At 51.2% G+C, this 24,742-nt stretch overlaps 1 protein-coding gene across 4 annotated transcripts; it reads left to right on the top strand.

Annotated features, from left to right (window-relative positions):
* The first annotated feature begins 4,891 nt into the window (after positions 1-4,891).
* C6H11orf24 (chromosome 6 C11orf24 homolog) lies at positions 4,892-20,955 on the top strand. Of its 4 annotated transcripts, none has more exons than XM_007505649.3 (4): positions 4,892-6,630; positions 17,674-17,911; positions 18,807-18,923; positions 19,401-20,955. In XM_007505649.3, the coding sequence occupies exons 2-4, from the start codon at positions 17,755-17,757 to the stop codon at positions 20,516-20,518; spliced, it is 1,392 nt and encodes a 463-aa protein (XP_007505711.2). In that variant the 5' UTR covers positions 4,892-6,630; positions 17,674-17,754; the 3' UTR covers positions 20,519-20,955. The 4 variants fall into 4 exon arrangements, with proteins under 4 accessions (XP_007505711.2, XP_007505712.2, XP_056657166.1 ...); XM_007505650.3 differs by having other exon boundaries at positions 4,892-6,289; XM_056801187.1 differs by lacking the exon at positions 4,892-6,630 and adding an exon at positions 6,759-10,444.
* The last annotated feature ends 3,787 nt before the right edge of the window (positions 20,956-24,742 follow it).

The raw sequence follows: 24,742 nt of genomic DNA on the forward strand, positions 1-24,742 counted from the left end.
ACCATAGCCTAGCTATTTAAGTTCTTTCTTTTAATTACTCTAGTCCCTTTCATTAACACATTGTTGGAAGAGTTGTGAACTGATCCAACCCTTCTGGAGGACAATTTGGAACTATGGCCAAAGAGCTGTAAAACTGTAAACCCTTTGATGCTGTAATAACATTGCTGGGTCTAGATCCCAAAGAGATCATAATAAAGGGGAAAGGACCCTCTTGTACAAAAATATTGATAGCTGCTTGTTTTGTGTTAGCATAGAATTGGAAACTAGAGGGATGTCCCTCCACTGGGGAAGGGCTGAACACATTGTGGTATCTGACAGTGGGGGAATACTATCCGACTACAAGGAATGATGAGCAGGTGATTTCAGAAAGAGCTGGAAAGACCTCTAGAAACGGATGCAGAGTGACATAAGCAGAACCAGGAGAACAGCGAGCACAGTAACTGGTATGGTGGGATGACCAAAGGTCAGCTACTAACAGCAATGTAATGATCCAGGACATTCTGAGGACTTATGAAAAAAAAGGCTAACCACCTCCAGAGGAAGGACGGTTGGAGCAGAAATGTAGATGAAAACATGTGATTTAACCCTTGTGTATTTGGGTAGATGTTTGGGGGTTTTGGTTCTTAAGATTATTTGCTTACAAAAATGAATAATATGGAAACGTTTTGTGTGATAATACATGTATAATCCAGATTGAATTGCTTGTCAGTTGGGGTCGGGGAGAAGAAGGAAGGGAGACAATAGGGATCATATAACTTTGAAAAATTTATGTGGAAATTTGTAATTAAAATAAAAAAATTTAATAGGCTGGAGGATGTCTCAAGGGAGGCAACCAGGATGTTGAAGAGAGCTATCATACCCTAAAGACTGAAGGTTGAAGGGATTTTGAAAAGCAGTTGGGTGGTAGTAGAGTGTGGAGTCAGGAAGACCCGAGTTCAAATCCTGCCCCAGATCCTTACACTGTGTAACTCAGAGAGAATCTTTGCACATCTGACTGTCTCAAGTTTCCTCATTTATAAAGTGAGGATTGTACCTCCCTCAGAGGGTTGTTGTAAGGATCAAATGAGATAACATGTAAAGCTTTGTGAACTTCATAGTGCTATATAAATGTTATTATAATATTTTGGCTTGGATAAGACTTGTGGAGGGAAGGGAAGTGAGGGAAATACAATCACTGATCTTTAAAGGCTTCCAAGTATTAGACTGGCCCTTTTTAGCCATAGAGAGCAGAGCGAGAAGCCCAGGCAGAAATTGTGACAAGATCCATTTAGACTTAGGGAAAGAGTTCCTAAAAATCAGTTATCACAAACTGAGACATGGTGGCTTTTCCCTCATTGGAGGCTGAGCGAAGGGCTAATGACCCCTTGGAAGGAACCTGGTAGAGGGGACGCCCACATCATGCCTAGCGTCAAAGAAAATGAGTAATGTTAACATTGTATGGAGTGGCAGATAAAGCACCAGTTCTGGAGTCAGGAGGACCTCAGTGCGAAACTGACCTGAGATACTTCCTGTGTGACCCTGGGCAAGTCACTTATTGAATTTAACACTGACCTAATATCCAAACATTTAACACTGACCTAATATCCAAACATTTCTAACTTAGAGAGACGCTTAATTGGCAGCCTTCCAACATGACTGTCTCATGCCATTTCATGTAATATTTATGACTTTATTAAAAAAAAACACCTTATTTTCCATTTTAGAATTAAATAAGGTGTATTGGTTCCACAGCAGAAGAGGGGTAAGGGGTAGGGAATGAGGGTTAAGTGACTTACCCAGGGTCACACAGCTAGAGAAGTCTGAGGTCAGATGTGAGCTGAAGACCTCCAGTCTCTAGACCTGGCCCTCTGGCCACTGAGCTGCCTAGTAGGCCTCTATTCATAAGATCCTTGAACAAAGACTAGATCAAAATATCCCAGACTAACTGAGGAGCACACCATTCAGAGACCTAGTCAGAGGAATAGACACAATAGCTTTTCTTAAGGAAAAAAGTTGGCTAATAGCTCTAAGCAGTTCCTGGGGGTGGAGATTGAGGAAAACAAGCCCTTAAAGCTCATCCTTCTTTTTTCCGAGGCTCAGTGCCATCACCAGAAAACAAGCCCTTAAAGCCCGAGTTGTGGTTCACCCTTCTTTTTCCGAGGGTCACTGCCATCGGGGGATCTCTGGCCAGGAGGCAGGGTGGCACAAAGTCTCTCTCTCCCGTCCAAAGTCCAGTGGAGAGACAAATGTCAAGATGCCAGGGATGCTCTGGCTGCCCTTGGCGTTTCCAACACTTCACTGCCCATTCCACCAGAGGAATCCACAAGCTTGGGGTAGGTGTCCCGCCCCCAAGTCCCTGACGGAGGCCTGTGGGTGACCCTCAAGGGCCACCTGCCAAGACAGGGTGGTCACTGAGCATGCCGCCACTTCTTGAGAGGTGGACCCAAAGGGAGGACGAGCAGCCTGGAGTAGGGCTAGCGAGCCTCCCTGAACACCCTGTGGGTTACCTCGGGCTCCATCAGGCCCAGAGTTCTTTGTGCCTGGCCTGAAACAGCAGGAATTCTGAAAGAGATGAGGAGCCAAGATAACTCCCAGGAGTTTTAGGAGGAGCATCCTTACCCGGGAACTCCTGGCGGGTGGGGGAAACCAGACAGATGGAATCTCTGCGAGATACAAAAGTCCTGATAAAAGGGGGAATTGCTAAATTCTCATTACCGGTAAAGTTCACACATTTTATGGCTAAGACCCAGGAAACAATTAGTGGAGGAGAGAGGAGATGGCCCTGCTGCCCCCAGGCCAGGTGTGCCTTTGCATATGCTAACTCCAAGGGTGTCTGAGATGCTAATTAGGAATGCTGATGAATACCTGTCTCCCCCCTCCCCCCAGCCCACTGTCAATTGCAAATTCAGGCCTGGCCAATGAGGAGATTTTAAGAATTTGAAAATTATCCCCCAAATGAATTAGAACTGGGTAATTCATGAGCTTTTTTGATATTGGCACAAGGAAATGGATTCCGCCATAATCTCCTCTTTGGCTGAATCTTTGCTTTTGCTGTGATTCAGGGTGGCAACATTTTTTTTCCTGGTGAATTCATTCCTTTGGAATCCCTTCAGGGCATATGCCAGGAGGGAACTTTAGAACCTCAGAACCGAGAAAGTCAGGGCTGGGAGGGACCTTTTGGAAGGCTGAGAGGCCCTCCGAGCAGGAAATGTCAAGGCTGGGAAGAGCCTTAGGACAATGGATGTTACCCCTGGAAGGGACAGGCCTAGGAAAGTACCTAGAACATTGTGCCAGGGCTAGGAGGGGCCTTAGAACAGGGAAGAGCCCAGAGGGACCTCCAGATGAGTTTTCCTTTATTAAGACTACTGAAATGGGCGAGTAGGATGAATAAGCAAATGGTTTGTACTCTTGATGGTTTCATCATTTAGTATATTACTCACCAATTAGGCTTCAGGCCTGTGTAGAAGCAGCTTACAAGGTTAAACACTATCTGACTTTGGTTGTAAAACAGTAACATGCTTATTTATATTAAGGTAAAGAGAAATGAGGAGGCCCAGGGAAAAGGGGTCCCGAAGCTTAATAATCTTGTTGATTATTGGCCCAAAGAGACTCCGGTCTATCTGCAGGTATGACAAAGGCGGGAGGCTCTTTTGGCTCCTTCCTGGCTCTCTGAGAGAAGTACAGGGAGTAAATTTAAAGATTCCTCCGGTACTTCCAATGATAAGGAACCATCTGGGGAGCAAGTTATTGTGGCTCTGAGTTTGCACAGAAGGTCCCTCCCCAGCAAATTTAGAGGGGAGTCAGACATCAAAAGGAAGGAGTGCTGTACCTCTAGGGGTCCTACAGACACCACTCTAGGGGGAAGTCTTTTTTAACTCTTTGGGGTATAAAGTTCAGGGGTGTCTCCCTAAAGTAGAATATTTGGGGTTCATCCTGACTGTGGGTGCTCGCTATATTTCTCCAAAACAAATTGTTTCTCATGGCACAAAAACATCTCATATATTTAAACACTAATTTGTTTTTCTTTTTTAATTCAATTTTATTCTCAGGTCCACATTTTCTCCTCATCCCCCCTACCCCATTCAAGAAAGCAAAAAACCCCAAACCTGTTACAAACATATATAGTCAAGCAAAACAAATTCTTATACTGGCCATATTGAAAAAAATGTCTGTCTGCACTCTAAATCCAACACGTCTAGAGGTGGATGGCACATTTCATCATATATGGTACATTCGTTCAGCTCCCAAGTGACTTAAGTCTCTAATTCTTTGCTACTACAAAAAAATGCTCCCACCTTTGGGTCCTTTCCCTCCTTCATTGATCTCTTTGGAGCACAGGACTAGCAGCTGTTGCTGGGTAAAAGCGTATTCAGTTTAATAACTTTGGAGGCATAATTCCAGGTCATTTTCCAGGAGGGCCAGATTATGTCAACTGCTCCACCACCAGCACATCCATGTGTCTGATTTCCCAGAGCCCTTCTAGGGTGTCAATGATCTGGCTTTTCTTTTTTCTGATGTCTGGTTGTTCCTATGGACAAATGTCTTAACACTGCTGATGATTTCTACCAAGTTAGATCCTCCTCTTTTACTCTTCCTTAAACAATAAAAGGGTTTCACTTGTGACATTTAGCATTTCAGATTCCTAAAGACCCTGTCCATCAGATTTGTCCTCTGTGTGAACTGCATGAGGGAAAAGGAAAGTAGCAGTTAAGAGGTTTTATACCCATCAGTATCTGTGATTCTTGTCTCTTAAGCCTCTACTGCTATAGCCTGAAGTATCTATCTTTATTCTGTTGTTGCCAAGCTCCTTGCATTCATTCTCTTGCCTAGGATTTTTGCTCCATTTCTTGAGAAGAGTACTTTAGATTTTAAAGATCACACTGCAAGACTGTATGTTCCAACCTGCTTTTTTCCTTCTTTCCCATTAAATTCCGTTATAAAGATCTTACTCTGAAAGTGTCCTCTGCCCATTGTTGTTTTGCAGACTGTCCCTCCCCATCTTCTCCAGGTTAGAAGCAAGAGTTAGTTAGTCAGTATGGGAATGCTCCATGTCTAACCAGGAGTTTGCCCCTCTTTAGGCAGCCTTGTGGTCCATCTTCTCACCCAGGGGGCTCAATATTTTTATACCCAATTTGGTGAGTAATCCCAATCAGAACCCAGCTGTCATTCTCCTCCATGGCTGAGACCTTGCCCGATGCTGCTCCTGGTTTAATAACATTTTAAAAAACTCTTTTACCTTCTGTCTTAGAATCAATGCTGTGTATAGATTACAAGGCAGAAGAGAGGTATGCTAGGCAGTGGGTCTTACGATTTGCCCAGAGTCACTCAGCTGGGAAGTGTCTGAGGCCAGATCTGAAGCTAGGATCTCCAGGCATCAGGCCTGGCTCTCAATCCCCTGGGCCACCTTGCTGCCCCACATAGTAGGCCCTTTTGTTTTTTTTAAACCTTTCCCTAAAAAGCTTTATCTTCCATCTTAGAATCAATATTACTTATTGGTTCCAAAACAGAAAGAGGAGTAAAGGCTAGACAATGGGGGTAGTGCCTTACCTAGGGCCATACAAGTGTCTGAGACCATATTTGAACTCAGGGCCTCCCGTCTCTAGGCCAGGTTCTCAATCTCCTGAGCTGCCTCACTGCCCATACTTAAAGGACAACCCGCGTCATTTGGACAAAAACAGGTTTTATTTCACACAATAGACCGGCAGCTCGTTTGTACGACGTCGTAGCCACCACCCTCCTAGGTCTCCGTCAATATTTTCTCCCACCGCCTTGTTCTGACCATCGGAGGAGAGGGGAAGAGATCGTGGGATGGTTGAGTGACTTACCCAAGGCCTCCGGCATTTACCCGGCGCCTGGGAGGGAGAAAGGACTCCTTTAAAGTCACTCAACGCTGGGTCTGCCCAGCCCCAGCTTCATGACCGCGTTCTTCCTTCCGGGCATTTAAGACGCAGTCTCGGTCCCAGAGACCCCCCAGCAGCGCGGCTTCCCCGACCCTGGCTCCTCTCTAATACCGGGGCCGCCCCGGGACTGAGCGCCTCGATTCTTGACTAGAGACCGTTGTAGGTTCCCCCCGAGCCTCAGCTTCCTCCTCGGCTATACGACATTGCCTCTGCTCCAACCCGTCCCAGGGACCCCGGTTCCGGCTGAAAGAGACATCGGGGGATGCTTTCCTTAGCCGGAGCAGACGCACTTCCGGTTGTCCCACCCGCTTCCGGCGCGGCTCCGTTCGCTTCCGCCAGCTTCCGGTGGCGTCACGCGGCCCGGAAAGTGGCAGAACGGCGCCTCGGGGACCCGCCCACCCCCTCTTCCGGTGCGGGCCCTGGATGGGGTGGCGAGGGCGGTTAGGGCCTCCCGGGCCTCCGCGGACGCTCCTCCGGAAATGCGATGGGGCAGGCGGGCCGGCCCTCCTCCCTCCGGGGACGTGGCGCCCTGCGGGGCGGGGGTGGGCGCGCCCCCGCTTCCGGTTGGGTGACTTCATTTCCGGGGTGGGTGGGGCGGGCTCGGAGCTGGGGCCGAGGCCAAGGCCGAGGCCCGGGGCTGCCTGGCACACGTGGCCTGTCCTCTGTGCCTGCTTCTCTCCGAGCCCGCTTCCCCCCGCACCGTCTGCGGCTTGCGGGTGGCGGCGGCCCCTCCCCTCCGGGGCTGCGCCCGGTAAGAGCCGCGCCGATGCCGGGGCCGGTTGCTAGGGGCCGTTGCTTGGGGGGCCGTTGCCAGGGGCGACGGGAGGGAGGTGGTCGCGGGCGGGCGGGGGGGGGGGCCTCCGGGCTTCTCTCGCGAGACTTGGCCAAAGTCTCGCCTCCTAGGCTGGCATGAGTGTAGTTGCTGTGAGCTGGAAGCTGCTTAGAGAACACCTAATCCTTCCTAACGGGATAGTCGGGCAAATTGAGACCCAGGCGGGCTCCCTCCACTCGCATTTACAGATGGGGAAACTGAGGCCCGGAAAGAGGCAAGATCACTCATGGCCCCACAGGGAATGGTCATCGACAGGGTTTGAAGTTAAATCCTTTACATTCTCATTCGAGGTTCTGCTCTCTTTAATGAAGTAGTGCAGCCCTGGCGGGTGCTGCCACATGGGACAAGCCCGGGTGGATGATAGGGTAGCCCGACCCGCACTTCGAGAAACTCAGCAAGAGGCTGGGGGAGAGGAGGAGGGAAGCCCCCCCTCCCCCTTTCCCTGGGTCCTGCAGAATGAGCCCCAGGTGCTGCTTGGATGGAGGGTGGAGTAGGGAATGGGGGGCAAGAGAATTCCCTCCCCCAACTGTGGCCCGTGCCTGATCCACCACCACCCCCATTCCCCCGGGTCCTACAGGTTGAGCCCCAGGTGCTACTTGGATGGGCAGCAGAGTGGAGAGTGATGCCAGGGCTCTGGGGGTCAGGGTGAGCCCGGCAGAGAGCCCAGGAGCTCAGGCTTCATTTGGCAAAAGCACTAGAACCAGGGCCTCTGGGAATCCCTCTTTGTGTTGAGGCACTAAACCTAGAACACTGAAAGTGAAACTGCCATAAGGCAGAATGGGAAGGGCTCTTGAAGTCCCCCTGGCCTGAAGTTTGCTTCATCAAGTCAGATGAGGAGGAAGGGTGGCCCAAGTGATGCCCCATGCAGCCCTGGCTCTCAGGGAGCACCAGCCCCAGACTTTGGACTTTGCTCCCCTATGCCCAGTGACTTCTGGGCTTTTTGTCCCAGGACACATTTCTAGAGCTCCTTGCCTGCATCAGGCCTTGGCTGTCTCTAGGCTCTCTCCATTTGAATCTTTTCTTGAAGTGGGTGTAGGTCTGCCCTTGTCACCTCCTATTCAGTGATGTCCAGTAGGAAGCCTCTACTTTGGCTTTTCAGGCCGTACACAACTTGGTACACATGATTCTCTTCTAGGCCAGCTGCACTGACCTCATCTTCAGTTTCTCCTCTTGACTCAATGTGCTTTTAGGGTCTGCTTCCTGGCCTCCCTGGCCTAATCTCAGCCTCTGTAGGAAGCCTTGCTTGGGCTCTGCCTCCCTTCTCCCTGCATCTCCTCTGGGATTACTTTCCCCTTCTGTTATGGAAATAAAGGTATATAATTACTTCTATATCATCTCCCCCATCAGAATGTGAGCTCCTCAAGAGCAGAGGCTGCCTTCATATTCCTAGGCTTAGCATAATGCCTGGAACAGAGAAAAACCTGATAAATGTCTGACTTTGTGCCCTAGTTTTACTTCATATTTTATTATTTGTGGGAATGTCCCGGCCCTCCCACCAGCATGTAAACTCCTTGAGGCAGGGCCTGGCCTCTCTTTGTAGTCATCTTGCCCAACACTGGACCTTATACAGAACAGGTATCTCTTTGGCCTGATCACTCAGCCCCAACCCAAGGCCCTGAGCCTCCTGGACAAATTCAGAAATAAAACACCCCAGTAAGGTCATTTGATTCTGGGCTGAGAACTGTTCCTTATCCCAGATCCCCAGGCCCCACTTAGCTACATTTCCCTGTGGAATTGGATCATAGGAAGCCAAAGGCTCCATACCAGGATCTCTGGTTCTCCAGATCAGTTGCCCCTTCCTCCAACTCATCACCCACTGGGCCTCTGTGGCCTTTCAAGGGCTGGATCACCTGCAGAGATGATGTCATGGGAAAGCCTGGCCTGCCAGTTAGTTGGCACCTATTTTCCCAGACTGTCCTAAGAGGTGCCAGTCCCTAAAGCTGAATTTGCACCCCGAGTCCTGAGGAACTTACTCTTTTCTAGAGCCTCAGAATGAGCTGCTATGCTGCTCAGCTCCTTTTGCTCTGCAGGAAGATCTCAGGTTGTATTAAAATAACTGGCATCTGCTCATCTTCCTTGGTTGCAGTTTCTTTTAATTTTTTTTTTAAACTTTTACTTTCCATCTTAGAATCAATACCGTGTATTGATTTCAAGGCAGAAGAGGGGAAAGGGGTAGGCAATAGGGATTGAGTGACTTGTTCACCCAGCTAGGAAATCTGAAGCCAAATTTGATCCCAGGACCTCCTATCTCTAGGCCTGGCTCTCAATCTATTGAGCCACCTTTTATTTTTAGCATACTGCATTCCTCTCTAGTGCAGGATGAGGTCCAGCCCCAACCCATTGTACCAATGGAAGATGTGGGCATTTATTACATAGTAGGCACTGGGAATACAGAGACAGTGAAACCAGTCCCTGCCCTCAAGGAGCTTCCATTTCTACCTGAGGGTAGAGAAGAGTACCAACAACCAGAGGAATCAGGAAGGGTTACCAGGAGGTGGTGCCAACTCAGGCCTTCAGTCCAAATCCCAGTGGAGGACACAGCCCAGGCAGTTGCATGGACATGGGCAGTAGCAGGCCTAGTTGGGTTGGTTTAGTCTTTACACATTTATTCTTTAAAATTCTGAAAAGAAACACCAAGCTCTAGAGTTGTTTCCACATAACAGAACCACAGATTGGATGGGAAACAGTGAATCTCCATTTCATACCAGTTGCTTTAAAAAAATGTACACATCTTTCTGTCAGCTATTCAGCTTATCTGGGCTTTCTGCTGTTCTTTGCATTTAGAGAAATTCTTCCATGCTTAAAAAATCATTGGGTGGGGCAGCTAGGTGACTGGCTGGTGAGCCAGGGCTGGAGAGAGGAAGTCCTGGGTTCAAATGTAGCCTCGACAAGTCATAACCCCCATGGCCCTTGCAAATCTTCTGCATGGGAACTGACCAATATTTAGTATCCTAAGACAGAAGATGAGGTTTAAAGAAAAAGATTGGGCACAATACTATTTCTAACCCAATGGGACCCCCTCCTCCAATTAAAAATCTAGAGAAAGTATATTCTTGTCCAATAAGAATAGTAAGAAAAATGGATCCACCCAAGGGGCCATGTGTAGAAACGTCTGACTGTACTGTGTGAGTCCATCTTTCTGTGTTAGGAAGTGAGTACCACCTTTCAACATTAGCCCCTGGAACAGAGTTGCTCAAAGCACAAGAAGTCCTTAGTCCTTCAGAGTTTTCTCTAGTATCCTCTCCGCTGTTCTCCCGGGTCTGCTCACTTCACTGCTTGTCCATATACATTTCCCAGAACTCTGAAATCATCAGTTCTTATGGGCATTAATATGCCATTATATTCATAGACAACCTTGGTGACATGGCCCACCCCAGTTGATGGCACTCCCTCAGTGGCTTGTTACTTTTCCCCTTTTAATCTTCCTTTCAAAGTCAGAATGTTTTGTGCCCTAATCTTCTGGCCTTTAGATCATCTTCCCTCTTCACTCCCCCATCCCTATCCCTATCTGTTGGGTGTGGTTTTTTCTTTACCAAATCCTGTTCTGTGTTCAACCCTCCTTTGGCATCTCAGATAAGAGTGAGACTCATCATGGCTTCTCCCACCCCTTCTATGTTTGTATCTCCTCACATGCCCCAATTATGAAGAAATAGCGAGTTCCTCCCCATCATCCCTTTACCCTTTTCTTTCTCTTCCACAAACTCTCAGGACAGAACCAAGCCATTCTCAGGTCGTATGTATCTTATTTAACCCCTCCATATCCCTTGAAGACCTTACTGTTCCTATAGGAACACTTGTTTTTTTCTCCTGCTCTTAGAATGTTAGCACTCCATCATCATACAGCCCTTCCCAGGACTCAAATCAATTGACCTTTCTTGGTTACTGTGGATTCTTGTGTTTGTATTTCATAGTTCCCAGTCAGCTCTGGTCTTTCCATTCCAGATTCTTGAGAGTTCCATGAAAGGTTCCAACTTTTTTTTTCCTGTAAGATCATATATGCTCAGTTTTGCGGGATAAGTTTTTCTTGGTTGTAAGCCTATATCTTTTGCCTTTTGGAATACTAAATTCCAAGAACTCTCATTTGTCATAAAAGCTACTGGGTTTCATGTGAACTTTATGATCCTTTCTTCCTTCCTGGCTGCTTGCAAAATTTTTTTTTCCTTGATTCATAAGTGAGTAGTTAGTTCTAGATTTTGGCTATGACATTCTTGGAACTTTTCCTGTTGGGATTTCTTTCAGGAAGTGATAGGTAGCTTCTTTCTAACTTCACTTTGCCCTCTAGTCTGCGAACAGATCTGATCAGGTTTCATTGATGATTTCTTGATAGTGTTTAATCATAGTTTTCAGGGAATCCCATGATTTTTATTTTCTTTAACCCTTACCTTGCATCTTAGAATCAATACTGTATATTGGTTCTAAGGCAGAAGAATAGTAAGGGCTAGGCAATGAGGGGGAGTTAAGTGACTTGCCCAGGGTCACACAGCTAAGAAGTATCTGAGGCCAGATTTGAACCTAGGACCTCCCATCTCTAGACCTGACTCTCAATCCATGATTCTTTTATTTTCTTTTTTCTTTTTAAAATTTATATTTGGTCATTTCCAAACATTATTCATTGGAAACAAAGATCATTTTCTTTTCCTCCCCCCCACCCCACCCTTCCCTCTCCCATAGCCAACGCATGATTCCACTGGTTATCACATGTGTTCTTGACTCGAACCCATTTCCATGTTGTTGGTATTTGCATTAGAGTGTTCATTTAGAGTCTCTCCTCAGTCATATCCCCTCCACCCCTGTAGTCAAGCAGTTGCTTTTCCTCGGTGTTTTTACTCCCACAGTTTATCTTCTGTTTGTGGATAGTGTTTTTTAGATCCCTGCAGATTGTTCAGGATCACTGCATTGCCACTAATGGAGAAGTCCATCACCTTCGATTGTACCACAGTGTATCAGTCTCTGTGTACAATGATTTCCTGGTTCTGCTCCTTTCGCTCTGCATCACTTCTTGGAGGTTGTTCTAGTCTCCATGGAATTTCTTCACTTTATTATTCCTTTTAGCACAATAGTATTCCATCACCACAATATGTTCAGCCATCCCTCAATTGATGGGCATCCCCTCGTTTTCTAGTTTTTGGCCACCACAAAGAGAGTAGCTATGAATATTCTTGTACAAGTCTTTTTGTCCATTATCTCTTTGGGGTACAAACCCAGCAGTGCTATGGCTGGATCAAAGGGCAGACAGTCTTTTATCACATAAGTTTTGGGCATAGTTCCAAATTGCCCTCCAGAATGTTTGGATCAATTAACAACTCCACCAGCAATGAATTAGTGCCCCTACTTTGCCACATCCCCTCCAGCATTCACTGCTTTCCATAGCTGTTATGTTAGCCAATCTGCTAGGTGTGAGGTCAATCCATGATTCTTAAATGATCTCTTAGAACTGTTTTTTGATAGTAGAAAATTGCATTTTATTTTCATTTTTCTCCCTCCAAGCTTTGAGTTTTGCCACTGTTACTCAAGTAAGATTTAGAGTTTTAGCTCTCAAACTATTCTTCTTCCAGTTCTTTCCTCCAAAGCTTGTTCATTTTTTACCTACTGCTTCATGGAAAATCCACTTATCTTTGAGTCCACTTGCAGCCATAACAAAGTTTTTCTCCTGTAGGTTTTTTTTTTTAACATTTCTAGGTTTATAAACACAATTTTTTATATTCATCTCTGTCTTCTTTGGTCATGAATCACTCCAGCTTTAGTGTCTGAATTGCATCTTTGTGACAGAGTGAGACTCTACTCTCTGCTGCTTTTCTGAGTGTAGTGGTTGGCCCTGTTTGGTCTTGTCCTGGGTCAGAAGTTACTGTACTGATCTCCACCTTCCCAGGCTTGGGTCCTGGACCTTTAAGGCTCAGGATGCTGCCAAGTTAAGGGAAAGCCAAAAACTAGAGGGTGAAGGCAGCAGGGTACAGTAGAATCGTGGTACTGACATCCCAACTCCGGTGCTTCCTATCTGTGTGATGTCAGTCTTGGCCCTTCTCTTCCCTGGGCCTCAGTTTCTTCATCTGTATTATGAAGGGATTGGACCAGAAGACCTCTGAAGTGCCTTCTAGCCCTAGGTCCAGTGAGTTTAAAATGGAACTGTGTGAGAGAAAGCTGCCTAGGCAGGCTGCAGCAAAAAGAAAGCATGTGATACACCAGACTGAAGAGTTCACAGTCTATCCTAGATGGCCTGATTGTCCTTTGCTTGTAGACCTCCAAGCAGGAGGAACCTCCCTCTTCTCTGGACAGCTTTGGCTACTTTGGAATTTTTCCCGACACCCTCTCATTTTCCTCTTGGCACCTTTTACCCATTACTCCTGGGCTGTCCCCTGAGGCTAACAGAAAGGCCTTTAACAACCCCTAGACAGTCTATTAAGCATTTAAAGGCAGCTATGATAACCCTTTGAAAAAGAAAACAATTCTCTTGCTCTCTGGTAATTTTCTAGAGTGTGCCAGAGCTCGAGGCCTCTCACCCTCCTGGTGGCTTCTTCTAGTTAACTTGACGGCCCGTGGGCAGCTCTAAGAGCTTCGCTTTCTTGCTGAGACTTCTGAACCCTTGGCACATCCTTGATCCCTTCCAGGAGCGAGCTTTGACAAGGTGACAAGTCCTTGGGAGGTTCTCCCTCATGTCCTAGGTAGGAGTCAGGGAAGTCGAAGGACTTCTCTTTTGTAAAGCATCAGTTCGGAGAACGGGAGCGACTAGTCCCAAACTTCCTCTTTCCTCCTTTCAGCCATCTCTGCCTCAAGGGCCCTGTGCATCCACGTGGCTTTTTCTTAGATGACAGGCAGTTGTTTTTTCCAGAAGCTCTCCTCTAAATGGAAAGTCTCAGATCTGTTCCTTCCTTCCATATGTTCAGAGCCCCTCCTCCACCTGCTTCTTCTCTGGATCCCATTTTTGCCCCCTCTACACTCTTGACCTGTTTGGACCTCCCTCTGCCCCAGTCTTTCTTCAGTTCTTTTAAAGAATGAGAAATGCTCACTTTCTGAAGGCAGGAGAGCAGTAAGGGCAGGCAGGGGGGTAGGGTGACTTGCCCAGGGTCACACAGCTAGGAAGTCTCTAAGGTCCATACGTGTCATTGGATTTGAACTTCCTTCCTCCACTCTTGTTTCTTTTCTGTGATCTGGGTAGCCCCCGAGTGCCCAGGCCAGAGAAGCACCAACTGTTGGCACGATGCCCAAAGAACTGCTGGGTGGCCTGTAACACCAGCTCTTGGGCTTCATCAAAGGCCCCCCTAGCAATCGCTGCGCCACATCTTGAAGGACTTGGAGGCAGCCGCTGTGAGTGCTTCCCCCCCCCTCCTGCCCAAGTTCAGACTCCTTCAGGCTGGCCCTGTGGCTCTTGGGCAGCTGCTGCTGATGTGGCAGCCTCCACCAACAAGTCTGCTATGGCCAGAGCCCTTTGCTTTCACTCCCTGGTTACACCCCTGCTGTTTGCAGCTGCTGCTGCTACTGGGGAATTCCCTTCTGCTGTTTGCCCTCCCGGTTGGGGATGAGATGGAGAAAAAGAGATTAAGATGGATTACAAGAGGGCAGTTACAGCTCTGCCTTCCTTGCTGGTTGGTCCCCAAACTCTGTGTTCAGTGCAAGCCATCAGAGAAACACTGAACACCTACTGTGTGCAAGAGCACCTACTGTGTGCGAGGCTTTGCATAGGAAAAAAGCGTGTGTACACAATAAGGCATTCTTCTCGAATGGCACCCCAGAGTCCGTGTCTATACTTCCCACAGCTCCGTTTTAGGCTCTGCCCTACCGGCGCTCATCCTCACCCTTCTGGGGCTCAGAGATCACCAGAGGTCCGTCCGTCTTCCCCCCGTTAGCTCTCTCAGTCAGACTCCAGAAGTCCTTCACAAGGAGCCTCCCCACCCCGTAACTTTGTCCTAATGCCGAGCTAGGGAGCTGCGGACCCTGGGGAAGGGGAGTCTCCGGACTGGAGTAGACACAGGGCGGGTTTTATTGTATTGAATTGGTACCGTACGCTGGGTCCAAGGCAGAAGAACAAGAAGGCCTAGACAGTGGGAGTCAAGTGACTTGCCCAGGGTCACCCAGCCAGGAAGCTTCTAAGGTCAGATCCAGAACAGGTCTGGGTATCGGCTGTGTTTCTGCTGAACCCGTCCCACGTGCCCAGCTACCTGTTGGACAGCTCCAGCCGGATGGGTCTGAGCTCAGCGGGCAGGGCCGGCCGCTCTTGGGTCACCCCAGAAGTCAGGACCTCCCTCTAGACCCGGGACTTCATCTGTCTGTGGAACTCTTGGACAGGAAGCCCTCCCCCCACCGCTGCCGAGCAGAGGCCTGGAGAAGGCCCAGCTCTTGGAAAGCCACCGGCGCCAGCTCTGGGGTCCCACTGTCACTGGTCTTGTTGGACGTTCCCAATTCCCACTGAAGCGGGCCCCAAGCACTGGGGGGTTTGCAGAGCCGCTGGAAGTGGCCTCAGAGTCGACACCTCTGACCCAGGCAGGACGGAGGCCGAGATGGGCCTTGAGGTGGGCTCTGACCACTTCCCACCCCGCCTCTGCTCCCTCCAGGCCTCTCCCGGGAAGTCTGGTAAACCGAAATCAGCTGTGTGGGGGGCTGGGCATGGTTTTTGTTCTGTTCTACACCTGCTCGAGGGGTCCTTGACAAGGGGGAAGGGGAGCCGTCTGTAGAGCCGGCCCTCCTCCCTCCTCCCTCCTCCTCTTCCCTGTTGTGATCGGCCTCAGGGAGGGAAGTGGAAGGTGACGGAGCAGATCAGCATCCAGGAACCTAAGAGGGGCCAACTGATAAGCTCTGGTCGAGGCCAAAGTCCACCACCGGCTTTCCAGGCTCTTCCCCTTCCGGCCTCAGTGCCGATGTTCACTGAGGCCAGCCTTCAGGAGGCTCGCACACACCCACCACCTTGTCCCTCCCCACACCTGAGCCACCCACAGCGCCATCCCACCTTTGTTCCCAAGACCGAGCCAGAAGGGCCCCTTCAGATCCCAGGAGAGACAGCGGGGCGCCTGCAGACAACATTGAGTAGGTGGTCCTTTCAGGGGGATGAGGAAGGGCCTCAGGTCCAAGGAAGGAAACCGGGGTGCCAAGAGGCCATCGAGGCTTGTGGAGTCACCCCCAGTCAAGCAGGAGCCCCCCTTTATGGGGGGAGAGCAAGGAGAGACTTTTAAAGGCAAATTTGTTTTTTTGAGTCAAGGCAGCAGCTTTGGGATGTTTTTAGTAGGATGTCCTCTTCCGCCCCTCCTGCCAGGCTTCCTGGGTAGGGGGTTGGCTAAGCCTTGGCCTTACCATCCCTCCTCTGCACCTCGAGGGCAGCTCTATTCGTTCATTCCACAGTTATCCGAGCCTGGGATGGAAGGCGATTAGGGCTACCAAAGAGGGATGCCCCCCCCCCCTGGCTGAACTCGGTGGGTACAGGAGGGGAGCCCCTGACAGCAGCGCCAGGCGGGGATCGCTGGCACCGAGGCAGCCCCGGGAGCCTCCATAGCCTCTCGCTGTATGTGGGTGGGTGGCACAAAAGTGGGCATAACCTATAGGAGACACTCGCTGACCCAGGGAGGGAGGGGGGCTGCTGATCAGCCCGTCAGAACAGCCTCGTCCAAAGTGGTTCCACTTTGAATTTTTTTTTGAACATCATTTTATTTGGTCATTTTCACACATTATTCCTTGGAGACAAAGATCATTTTCTTTTCCTCCCCTCCCCCCTCCCATAGCCCACGCAATTCCACTGGGTATCCCATTTGTTCTTGATTCAAACCCATTTCCATGTTGTTGGTGTTTGCATTAGAGTGTTCATTTAGAGTCTCTCCTCAGTCATTTCCCCTCAACCCCTGTAGTCAAGCAGTTGCTTTTCCTCGGTGTGTTTACTCCCACAGTTTATCCTCTGCTTGTGGATAGTGTTTTTTAGATCCCTGCAGATTGTTCAGGGACGTTGCATTGACACTAATGGAGAAGTTCATTACATTCAATTGTGCCACAATGTATCCATCTCTGTGTACAATGTTCTCCTGGTTCTGCTCCTTTCACTCTGCATCACTTCCTGGAGGTCGTCCCAGTTCACATGGAGTCCCTCCACTTTATTGTTCCTCTGAGCACAAGAGTATTCTGTCACCAACAGACACCACAATGTGTTTAGCCATTCCCCAATCGAAGGGCATCCCCTCATTTTCCAGTTTTTCGCCACCATGAAGAGCACAGCTGTGAACGTTCTTGTACAGGTCTTTTTCCTTATTATCTCTTTGGGGTCCCACGTTTAATTTTAAAAAATTTACTAGAATAGAAAAGGGAGGAGAGTCGCTAGAGGGCCCCATGGATGGCACTTAGCACCTGTGTCCGGAAGATTTGTCTTCCTAAATACAAATTCTAAATACTGGCTTACTGGCTGGGTGACCCTGGACAAGTCACTTCACTCTGCCTCAGTTTCCTCTTCTGTAAAATGAGCTGGAGGAGGACATGGCCAAGAAGCCTCCTGGGGCAGACTGACCCCAAGTGCTTCCTGCTGATCTTTGTTAATGCTTAAGGACCATCCACTGGTGAAGGGGCTTGGCCATCGCCTGGAACCACCAGCTCCCCTGGCTTGAATGTGCTCAGCCTTTGGGATTATCCCTCGACCCCTCGTAGGTGTTCTGAGAATTGCTCTCCCCAAGGTAGGGCTTTAAGGTTTGCTAAGCGCTTTCTCTACGTTAAATTGCATGACCTTTACAGATGGGTACTCTTACACCCATTTTACAGATGAGAAAACGGAGGCTCAGACCTCCCAGGTCACCCAGTGAGGCAGAATCTGGGTCAGGAATTGAACTTGGCTCTTCCTGACTCCAAGTCCAGCCCTCTCTCGCCTCTGCGCACCAGCAGGCCTCCTTGGACTCCCAAGTGGGCCGCAACCTCCTGGGCCGGACCACGGCCCGGCCTTTGGGTCCCTGGGCATGGAGTGTGCCCGCCGCGAGGCTGACGCGTGTGCCCTGTCATTTGCAGATGCCGCCTGGCCTCTGAGCACAAGCTGGGAGCCGGGCCTTTGGAGACTGGCCGTCCCATCCGGTTCGGAGCTCCCTCAAGATGTGGGCGGCCCTCGTCCTCCTCTTCCTCTCTTCCTCATCCGTGGCCGAGAAGCAGACGCCCTCCTTGGGGGAGAGCCGGGCCCGGGTGTACCGGGTGATCACAGTCCGGAACCAGGAGCAGTGTAGACAAGCGTGCAGAGACCCGGCTGCCTCAGGTGAGCTCACGCCCTCCCTCGGGTAGACTCCCTCCAGGCCAGGAGCAGCAGGAAGTGAGGCGGGGAGGCCCAGGGGTCAGGGACCTGGGTTCAGGCCCCATTCCGGATGTGCCCGCTCTCTCCCAGTCACTCCCAGCTCCGAGCCTCAGTTTGCTCCTGTAAAAAATGGGCTCACAGTTCCGCTTCACCCCTGGGAGGTTATGAAGAAAAGGCTTCGGTCCATTTCCCATCTTCCCCTCTCTTTCGGTAGTCAGGAAGCATGTATTAAGCACCGGCTGTGTGCGATGTGCCAGGGGTTCAAAGGCCTCCAGGAGCTTGCGGTCTAATGGAGGAAGATTAGGCCCCAAAAGAGGCTGCGGCCAGGCTGGTAAAGGAGCCGCTCGCAGAGGCCTGGGGGGGCAGTGGGGTGGGAAATGAGGGGTCTGGGGCGGGGGGAGGCAGAGAGCGGAGGCCGAGGAGGGCTGCCATGATGAAGAGCCCCCCCCCCTCCCCCGTGAGGGCTTCCTGGGCCCCTTTCCCCTCCCTCGGCACCGAGCTGAACCCAGAACCAGCCCAGCCCGATTCTGATGGGTCTGCCCCGCCCTGCCTCTCGGGGGTGCCAGGCTGCTTGCGCCAGTTGAGCCGTCGCCCTTCTGGGGCATCACGGTTTGCCATGACGGTCAGCCTCCCTGCAGCCGCGGCCCTGGGCGGGTTCCAGGCTCTCCGGGCCTCCCCGCTTGTCCTTTATCCGAGGCGCCTTTCCTAGCTTTATGGGGGGACACGCGTCTGGGACACCCCGATTTGGGCTCAGAGAAGACGCAGTTGGGAGCAGCCCCAGCCCCGACCCCTCCGGGGGGATCCGGCGGCCACCTGCTCCCTGCAGCCCCGGCCCGGCCCGGCTCTCCGTCTCCCACAGGTCGCCTTTTCTGCAGTTGGTCCCCGATGGAGCCGAGCCGGTGCGTCGTCCTAGCCTGCCCGCGGATCGCTGGGTGCCAGCACGCCGGACCTCGGGGCGTCCAGGAGCTCCTCCCAGGTACCGGCGCCTCGGGAGAGTGGGGCGAGCAGAGGCTGGAGGGATGCAGGGGAAGCTCGCTGGGTGTCAGGATCCGAACCCAAGACTCCTTATACTCGTCAGAGGGCCCGAGGGCTCACTGGCTCATTCCAGGCTGCGGTGGGCTTGGGGGAGGCTATTCTCTTCCCCGTTTCACAGAGAAGGACCCCGAGGCCTGGACAGCTTAGGTGACCCCCGAAGGGAGGTTTTGAACCCGGGTCTCCTGATTCCCAGGCCCTCACGGCATCCACTGAGCCTGCGGAGTGCTGGATGGGAAGCCCTTGAGGGCAGGGACCAGAATCCACCTCTCTGTGTCGCCCAGCCCAGAGCCCGGCTGTGGGGGGCTTCACAGACAGCCCCCGGGGGTGGGCCTGCAGCCAGGGGGGTCATTGGTCTGAGGAGGGGCCACTGCGGCTCGCCAAGAACTGACTCTTTCCTGACTTCCTTTTCTTTTTTAAGAACCTGCATTACTTCGTGTGAGGCGGAACAGCTTGGCCAAGAGAAGATCTGTGCCAAGCCCCCCCGAAGAAGCCCCCGCCAGCTCCCCCCCCAAAGAAGCCTCCAGCTCCCCCCCCGAAGAAGCCCCCGCTGGCTCCCCCCCCAAAGGGGTCCCCACCGGCTCCCCCCCCAGCCAGAATGTCAGCATGGCCGCCGAGTCCTCCCCGACAACGCCTCTCTTTGTGGTAACTAGTGGCAACCCCCCGGAAACCGGAACCACGGCTGTGAGTGCGAGTGGTGCCAGCCAGGGGACCATTTCTGCCGCCTCCAGCCACTCCTCTCCAGGGGCCACTCTGGGTCTTGTCCAGGCGGCTCCGACGGGCACGGCCTCGGCACCCCCCACGCCCCAGGTTCAGGGAACCACCGAAAAGACCTCCCTGGCGGCGGCAGAGATGACGCCGTCGGTCCCAAGGGTGGAAGCCGCCACTGCCCTGCCCACGACACACAGCCAAACAAGTGGCCGTCAGAATGCAAGTGGCGCCTCCGCAGAAGTGACCGTCACCGGACCAATGGTGGTCAGCAGCCCGGCGCCTCTGCCCACACGCTCTGGGGTCAGTCCGACGGCCGGCCGGCAGACACCAGCGCGGGATGGATCCACGGACGCGCCGCCGAGGCCAGAAACCCCGACGCCCGCCCCCCCCACACCTCTCCTCCCCTTGGCAGGAACATTCATGAGCGCCTCCCCGGGCGCCCCCCCAGAGCCAGCGGCCACCCCTCCCCGGGCGACAGCCCCCAAAGCCACGGCGGCACCCCCCACCTCGGAGCCCGAGAGGGGTCTCCCCCCCACAATGCCCCCGAGTCCAGCGGCGCCCCCCGGCCCGAGCAGGAGCTCCCCCACCGTGCCCCAAGCCTCGGCGCCGCCGGGCACGGAGAGCCAGTACGTGCGGATCGCCACGTCCCCCCTGAGCCAGTACCTGGTCAACCAGAACCTGCTGCTGGCCGTGCTTGTGGTGGGCACCATCTTCTTCCTCAGCGTGCTGGTGCTGCTGGCCGTGCAGGCCTACGAGAGCTACCGGAAGAAGGACTACACGCAGGTGGACTATCTCATCAACGGCATGTACGCCGACTCGGACATGTGAGCGTCTCCCGCCTCTTGTCCGGTGCCTCCGAGACCAAACCAAGTGCTTCCACGTCCTTTTGGTGCAATTCGGGAGACGCCAGCGGCTCCCGGGGCTCGCCGAGCGCTCGCTCCCTCGTCCTGAAAGAACCGCTGCTTCTGCCACGACCTCCCCGATCATGTGGGCCAGGCCGGGGATGCTCGTCCCCGATCAGGTGGTGCTTCCAGAACCCCGGCACGGCGCCGGCCGCTCCCTCCCCTTCGCTCCCTTCCCGTGTCGCGCTCAGAACGCCTCAGCCGGCTTCAGAGGGTTTCCGATGGATTCTTTTTCTGAGCTTCACTCTTTGTGTAACACGGTGTGCTGCCGGCCTTCGCTGAAGTCGGACCTTTTGGAGATGCGTAACGAGTAATAGGGTTTATTTTTGTAAACACTCATTTAATAAAACACGAGCTCCTGGAGAGGCCGCCCTTTCCTTGCCACTGGCCTCTCTTCGGGCCGTTCCTCTCCTTCGGGGGGCACCCGCTCTGCCTCCGGGTCCTCGCTCGGCCACCCTTGGTCAGTGTGGGGCCCGGCCGAGACTTAGGAGCCCTAGAGAACGCCCCCCCGCCCCAGGCTGGGGGCTCAAAGTCTGCGGCCTGACCAGTGCGTCCCAGGGCTGTCCTTGGCTCGTGCCATTGCCCAAGCTCTGCCCTTCCATCCTGGGCCTTTCCCTGAGGCAGCCCGGCGGGGACCTGGCCTCCTGGCGGTGCTGAAGGGATGCAAGTGTTTTCTAGCTCTTCTCTGGGCGCACGTTGGCTGCAGTCTTCCTCCTCTAGCCTTCTCCCACGAGGGGGCTCCTGCCCTCCCTCCCTGCTCCTTTCCCCATCCTCTTCCCAGCATCCCAGCCCATCTAGTGAGCCAAACGCCTTCTCAGGGCTTCCTTTTTGTGTTAAGGCAGAAGGTAAATCCCGACCACGGAGCGCCGCTGCAGCGCATGGAATGACGATGAGAGAGTTTGAGAGGTTGCAAGACTTGCTGAGATGCGCCTCGGAGACCACAGGAGCGCCTGTTGGGGAAGGGCCCCAGCGAGGCTCTTCATGCAGGGACGCCCCAGATCTTTCATTTGTAAACATAAAAAATAAACGAACTCCCCCCCCCCCCCCATGATCCGTCCAGCACACCCAGCCCAGGCAGCAGCAGAGCTCAGCCTGCTTCAGGGATGACCTCTAGTGGAGAAGAAGCAAGTCAGACCCCTCCTGAGCCCCCTCCTCCTTCCATCCCTCCAGGCTTCCCGTCAGGCCAGTGGCAGCGCAGAAAGGAGGCATTGAGAAGGGCCCAGGCCTCCTCCTCCGGATTGTGCCCGGTGATGCCTCAGAGGAAAGGTCTCCTGGTCTTTGGGGATGTCTGGAGATGTCTGACGTGGAAACATGCATCCTTTGAACTTAAAAAGGTGGTCTTAGTGCATGAAGGCACTTGATTGTTAGTCATTTCCAGCTGTGTCTGGCCCTTCCTGACCCCATTGGAGGGCTTCTTGGCACAGGTCCTGGCGGGGTTGGTCATTTCCTTCTCATCTTGACAGATGAAGCAACTGAGGCCAACAAGGAGAAGGGATGGCACCAGCCTTGGTTTCAGAAAGACTCGGCTTTAAACCCCACCTCAGACATCTAATTTCTTCGCGCCTCCGTTTCTTCCTCTGTTCAAGGAAGGACCTCCGAGGTCCCATGGGGCTCTCTCAGTCATGCCATAGGCAGCACCGGCCAGCCTGCCAAACTCAGCCAGGGTCTCTGTGAGTCTCAAACATGATATCGGCCGCCCAAGCCCAGCTAACTTCTGTCTGAGCATAGGGCCAGCCTCAGGCTCTCCAACTCCTGCCCCCATAGAAAGGGGATCATCATCCTCTTGACTTCTCAGACATTCCAACTTCCCAGCTCTGCCATTTTGGATCGTCCATCACCTCCTTTCCCCACCCCGTCTCTGTTATTGCCCAAGCTCTGCCCTTCCGTCCTGAGCCGGGATGTTCCTATTCTTGATCTTGCCACTGTCCCCCACAAAGGCATCTCTGCACTCTGCACAGTTCTGGAATTTCCCCATCGGAGCACAATCTGTTGTCATCCCACCTCTCCCTGCTCCCCAAAGCATAGAACCTGCTCGTCTGCTCATCCCTGGAGCCCTCAGTTCTCTCTAGGGCCATTGCACCTGTCTGGCACACTCTGACCTTCCCTATCTTGACACCTTGTTGAATCAGTTAATTCCACGCTGCCCTCTCAAGATCCCACTTTCTCCTCTCAGAGATTTTGCCTCTGCCTTGGGTCACTCGTGCTGTCCCCTGCCCTCGTTCCTACTCATACATTGCTGACTTGAATGGAGAAAATTGTGAAAATTCAACCTGGGTCCACTGCAAATTTCTGTCACAATCTCATTTGGGTCTTCATGATGGCAAGGAAATCGTGCCCCTCCCTGATGGACTCACTTTCCCACTCACCCTGAGGGAGAGCTTTTCATCCCCCCACGGATCCCATTCTCACACCATCTCAGCTAAAAATCCTTGCCTCATATTTCACTAAAAGAAAAAAAGAAAATAGTCAAAGCCATTTGCTAGGAGATACCCTCCTCCTCTCCCATCAGCCAGATGCCTCCTGCCCTTTCATCTCCTTTTCCCCACCTCCCTCACAGGAAGAGATGCCCAACATACCCCAGCAGATTGGCCCCTCACCGTCTCTTCTCAATCTCTTTCTACTGACTATTTCTCTCCTGCCTCCAAACGTGCCTGTCTCTTCTGAATCCTCAAATAACCTTCACTCATCCACCAATCCATCCATCCATCCATCCATCCATCCATCCATCCATCCATCCATCCATCCCAGCTACCATCCTAGACTTCTTCCATTTATGACTATAAACTCCTCAAGAAGGCTGCTTCCAATCAATGCCTTCACTTCCTTTCTTCTCATTCTCAATTTTCTGCCCCCCGGTCTCCTTCCTCATTCAATCTCAACTACTCTCTCCGAAGATACCAGTGGCCTCTTTTTTTGTTTCATTTCATTTTATTTTTCAATCACATGTAGGAACAATTTTTGACAATGATTTTCTGACATTTTTAGGATTCAGATTTTCTCCCCCCTTCCTCCCAGTACCTGAACTTTCCTGTATTTCATATTTCTATATTGCTCATGTCACAATAAAAGTCACATATCACACCTACAATGGAAATCTCATGAAGGAAATACAATGGAAGATGGCCTGCTTTGTTCTGCCTCAGACCCCAATGGTTCCTTCTTTGGCTGTGGAGAACATTTTCATGATGGGTCCCTTGTGTTATCTTGGAGTCTTGCTTTGCTGATAATGGTTTAGTCCTTCAGTTGATCATCCTGTAATATTTCTATCACTGTCTATAGTGTTCTGGTTCTGCTCCCTTCACTCTGCATCAGTTCACAGAAGTCTTTCCAGGTTTTTTTGAACTCCTCCTGTTCACTGTTCCTTATGGTGCAATAGTATTCCATTATAACCATATACTACAACTTGTTCATTAATTCCCCAAGTAATGGATACCCCCTTGGTTTCCAGTTCTTTGCCTCTACAAAAAAAAAAAAAGCTGCTAAATACCTTTTGGCTTGTTAATACATGTAATTGGTAAAAGAAAAAAATTTTTTTCAGCCTAATAAATATCTTTTGGTACAGGTAGGTCCTTTTTCCATATCTCTGTTTTCTTTGGGACACAGACCCATTAATGGTATTGCAGGGTCACAATTTTGTGGCCCTATGAGCCTGGTTCCATATTGCTTTCCAAAATGGTTGTGTCAGTTCACACTTCCAGCAATAGTGTATTAGCATCCCAATTTCCCCATATCCCCAACATTTGTCATTTTCCTTTTTGGTCACGTTAGTGAATTTGGTAGGTGTGAGGTAGAATCTCAAAGTTGCTTTAATTTGCATTTCTCTAATCAGTAGTGATTTGGAATCTTTTTTTTCATATGACTATGGATAGTTTTGATTTCTTCCTCTAAGAACTGCCTGTTCACATCTTTTGACCATTTTTTTGATTGGGAAATGTTTTGTATTGTGATAAATTAGACTCAGTTCTCTGTTTATTTGAGAGATGAGTCTTGTCAGAAATACTTGCTATAAGATCCGCCCCTCCCCCCCAATTGTTGTTTCTCTTCTACTCTTGGTTGCATTGGTTTTATTTGTTACAAATTTATACAAACAAAAAGGGGTAGCTTCAGATGTACTAAATCAACTTTTTGGACCTGCTCAACGCCCAGTAAC

Source organism: Monodelphis domestica, chromosome 6 (assembly GCF_027887165.1).
Source record: "Monodelphis domestica isolate mMonDom1 chromosome 6, mMonDom1.pri, whole genome shotgun sequence".
Taxonomy (NCBI): Eukaryota; Metazoa; Chordata; class Mammalia; order Didelphimorphia; family Didelphidae; genus Monodelphis; species Monodelphis domestica.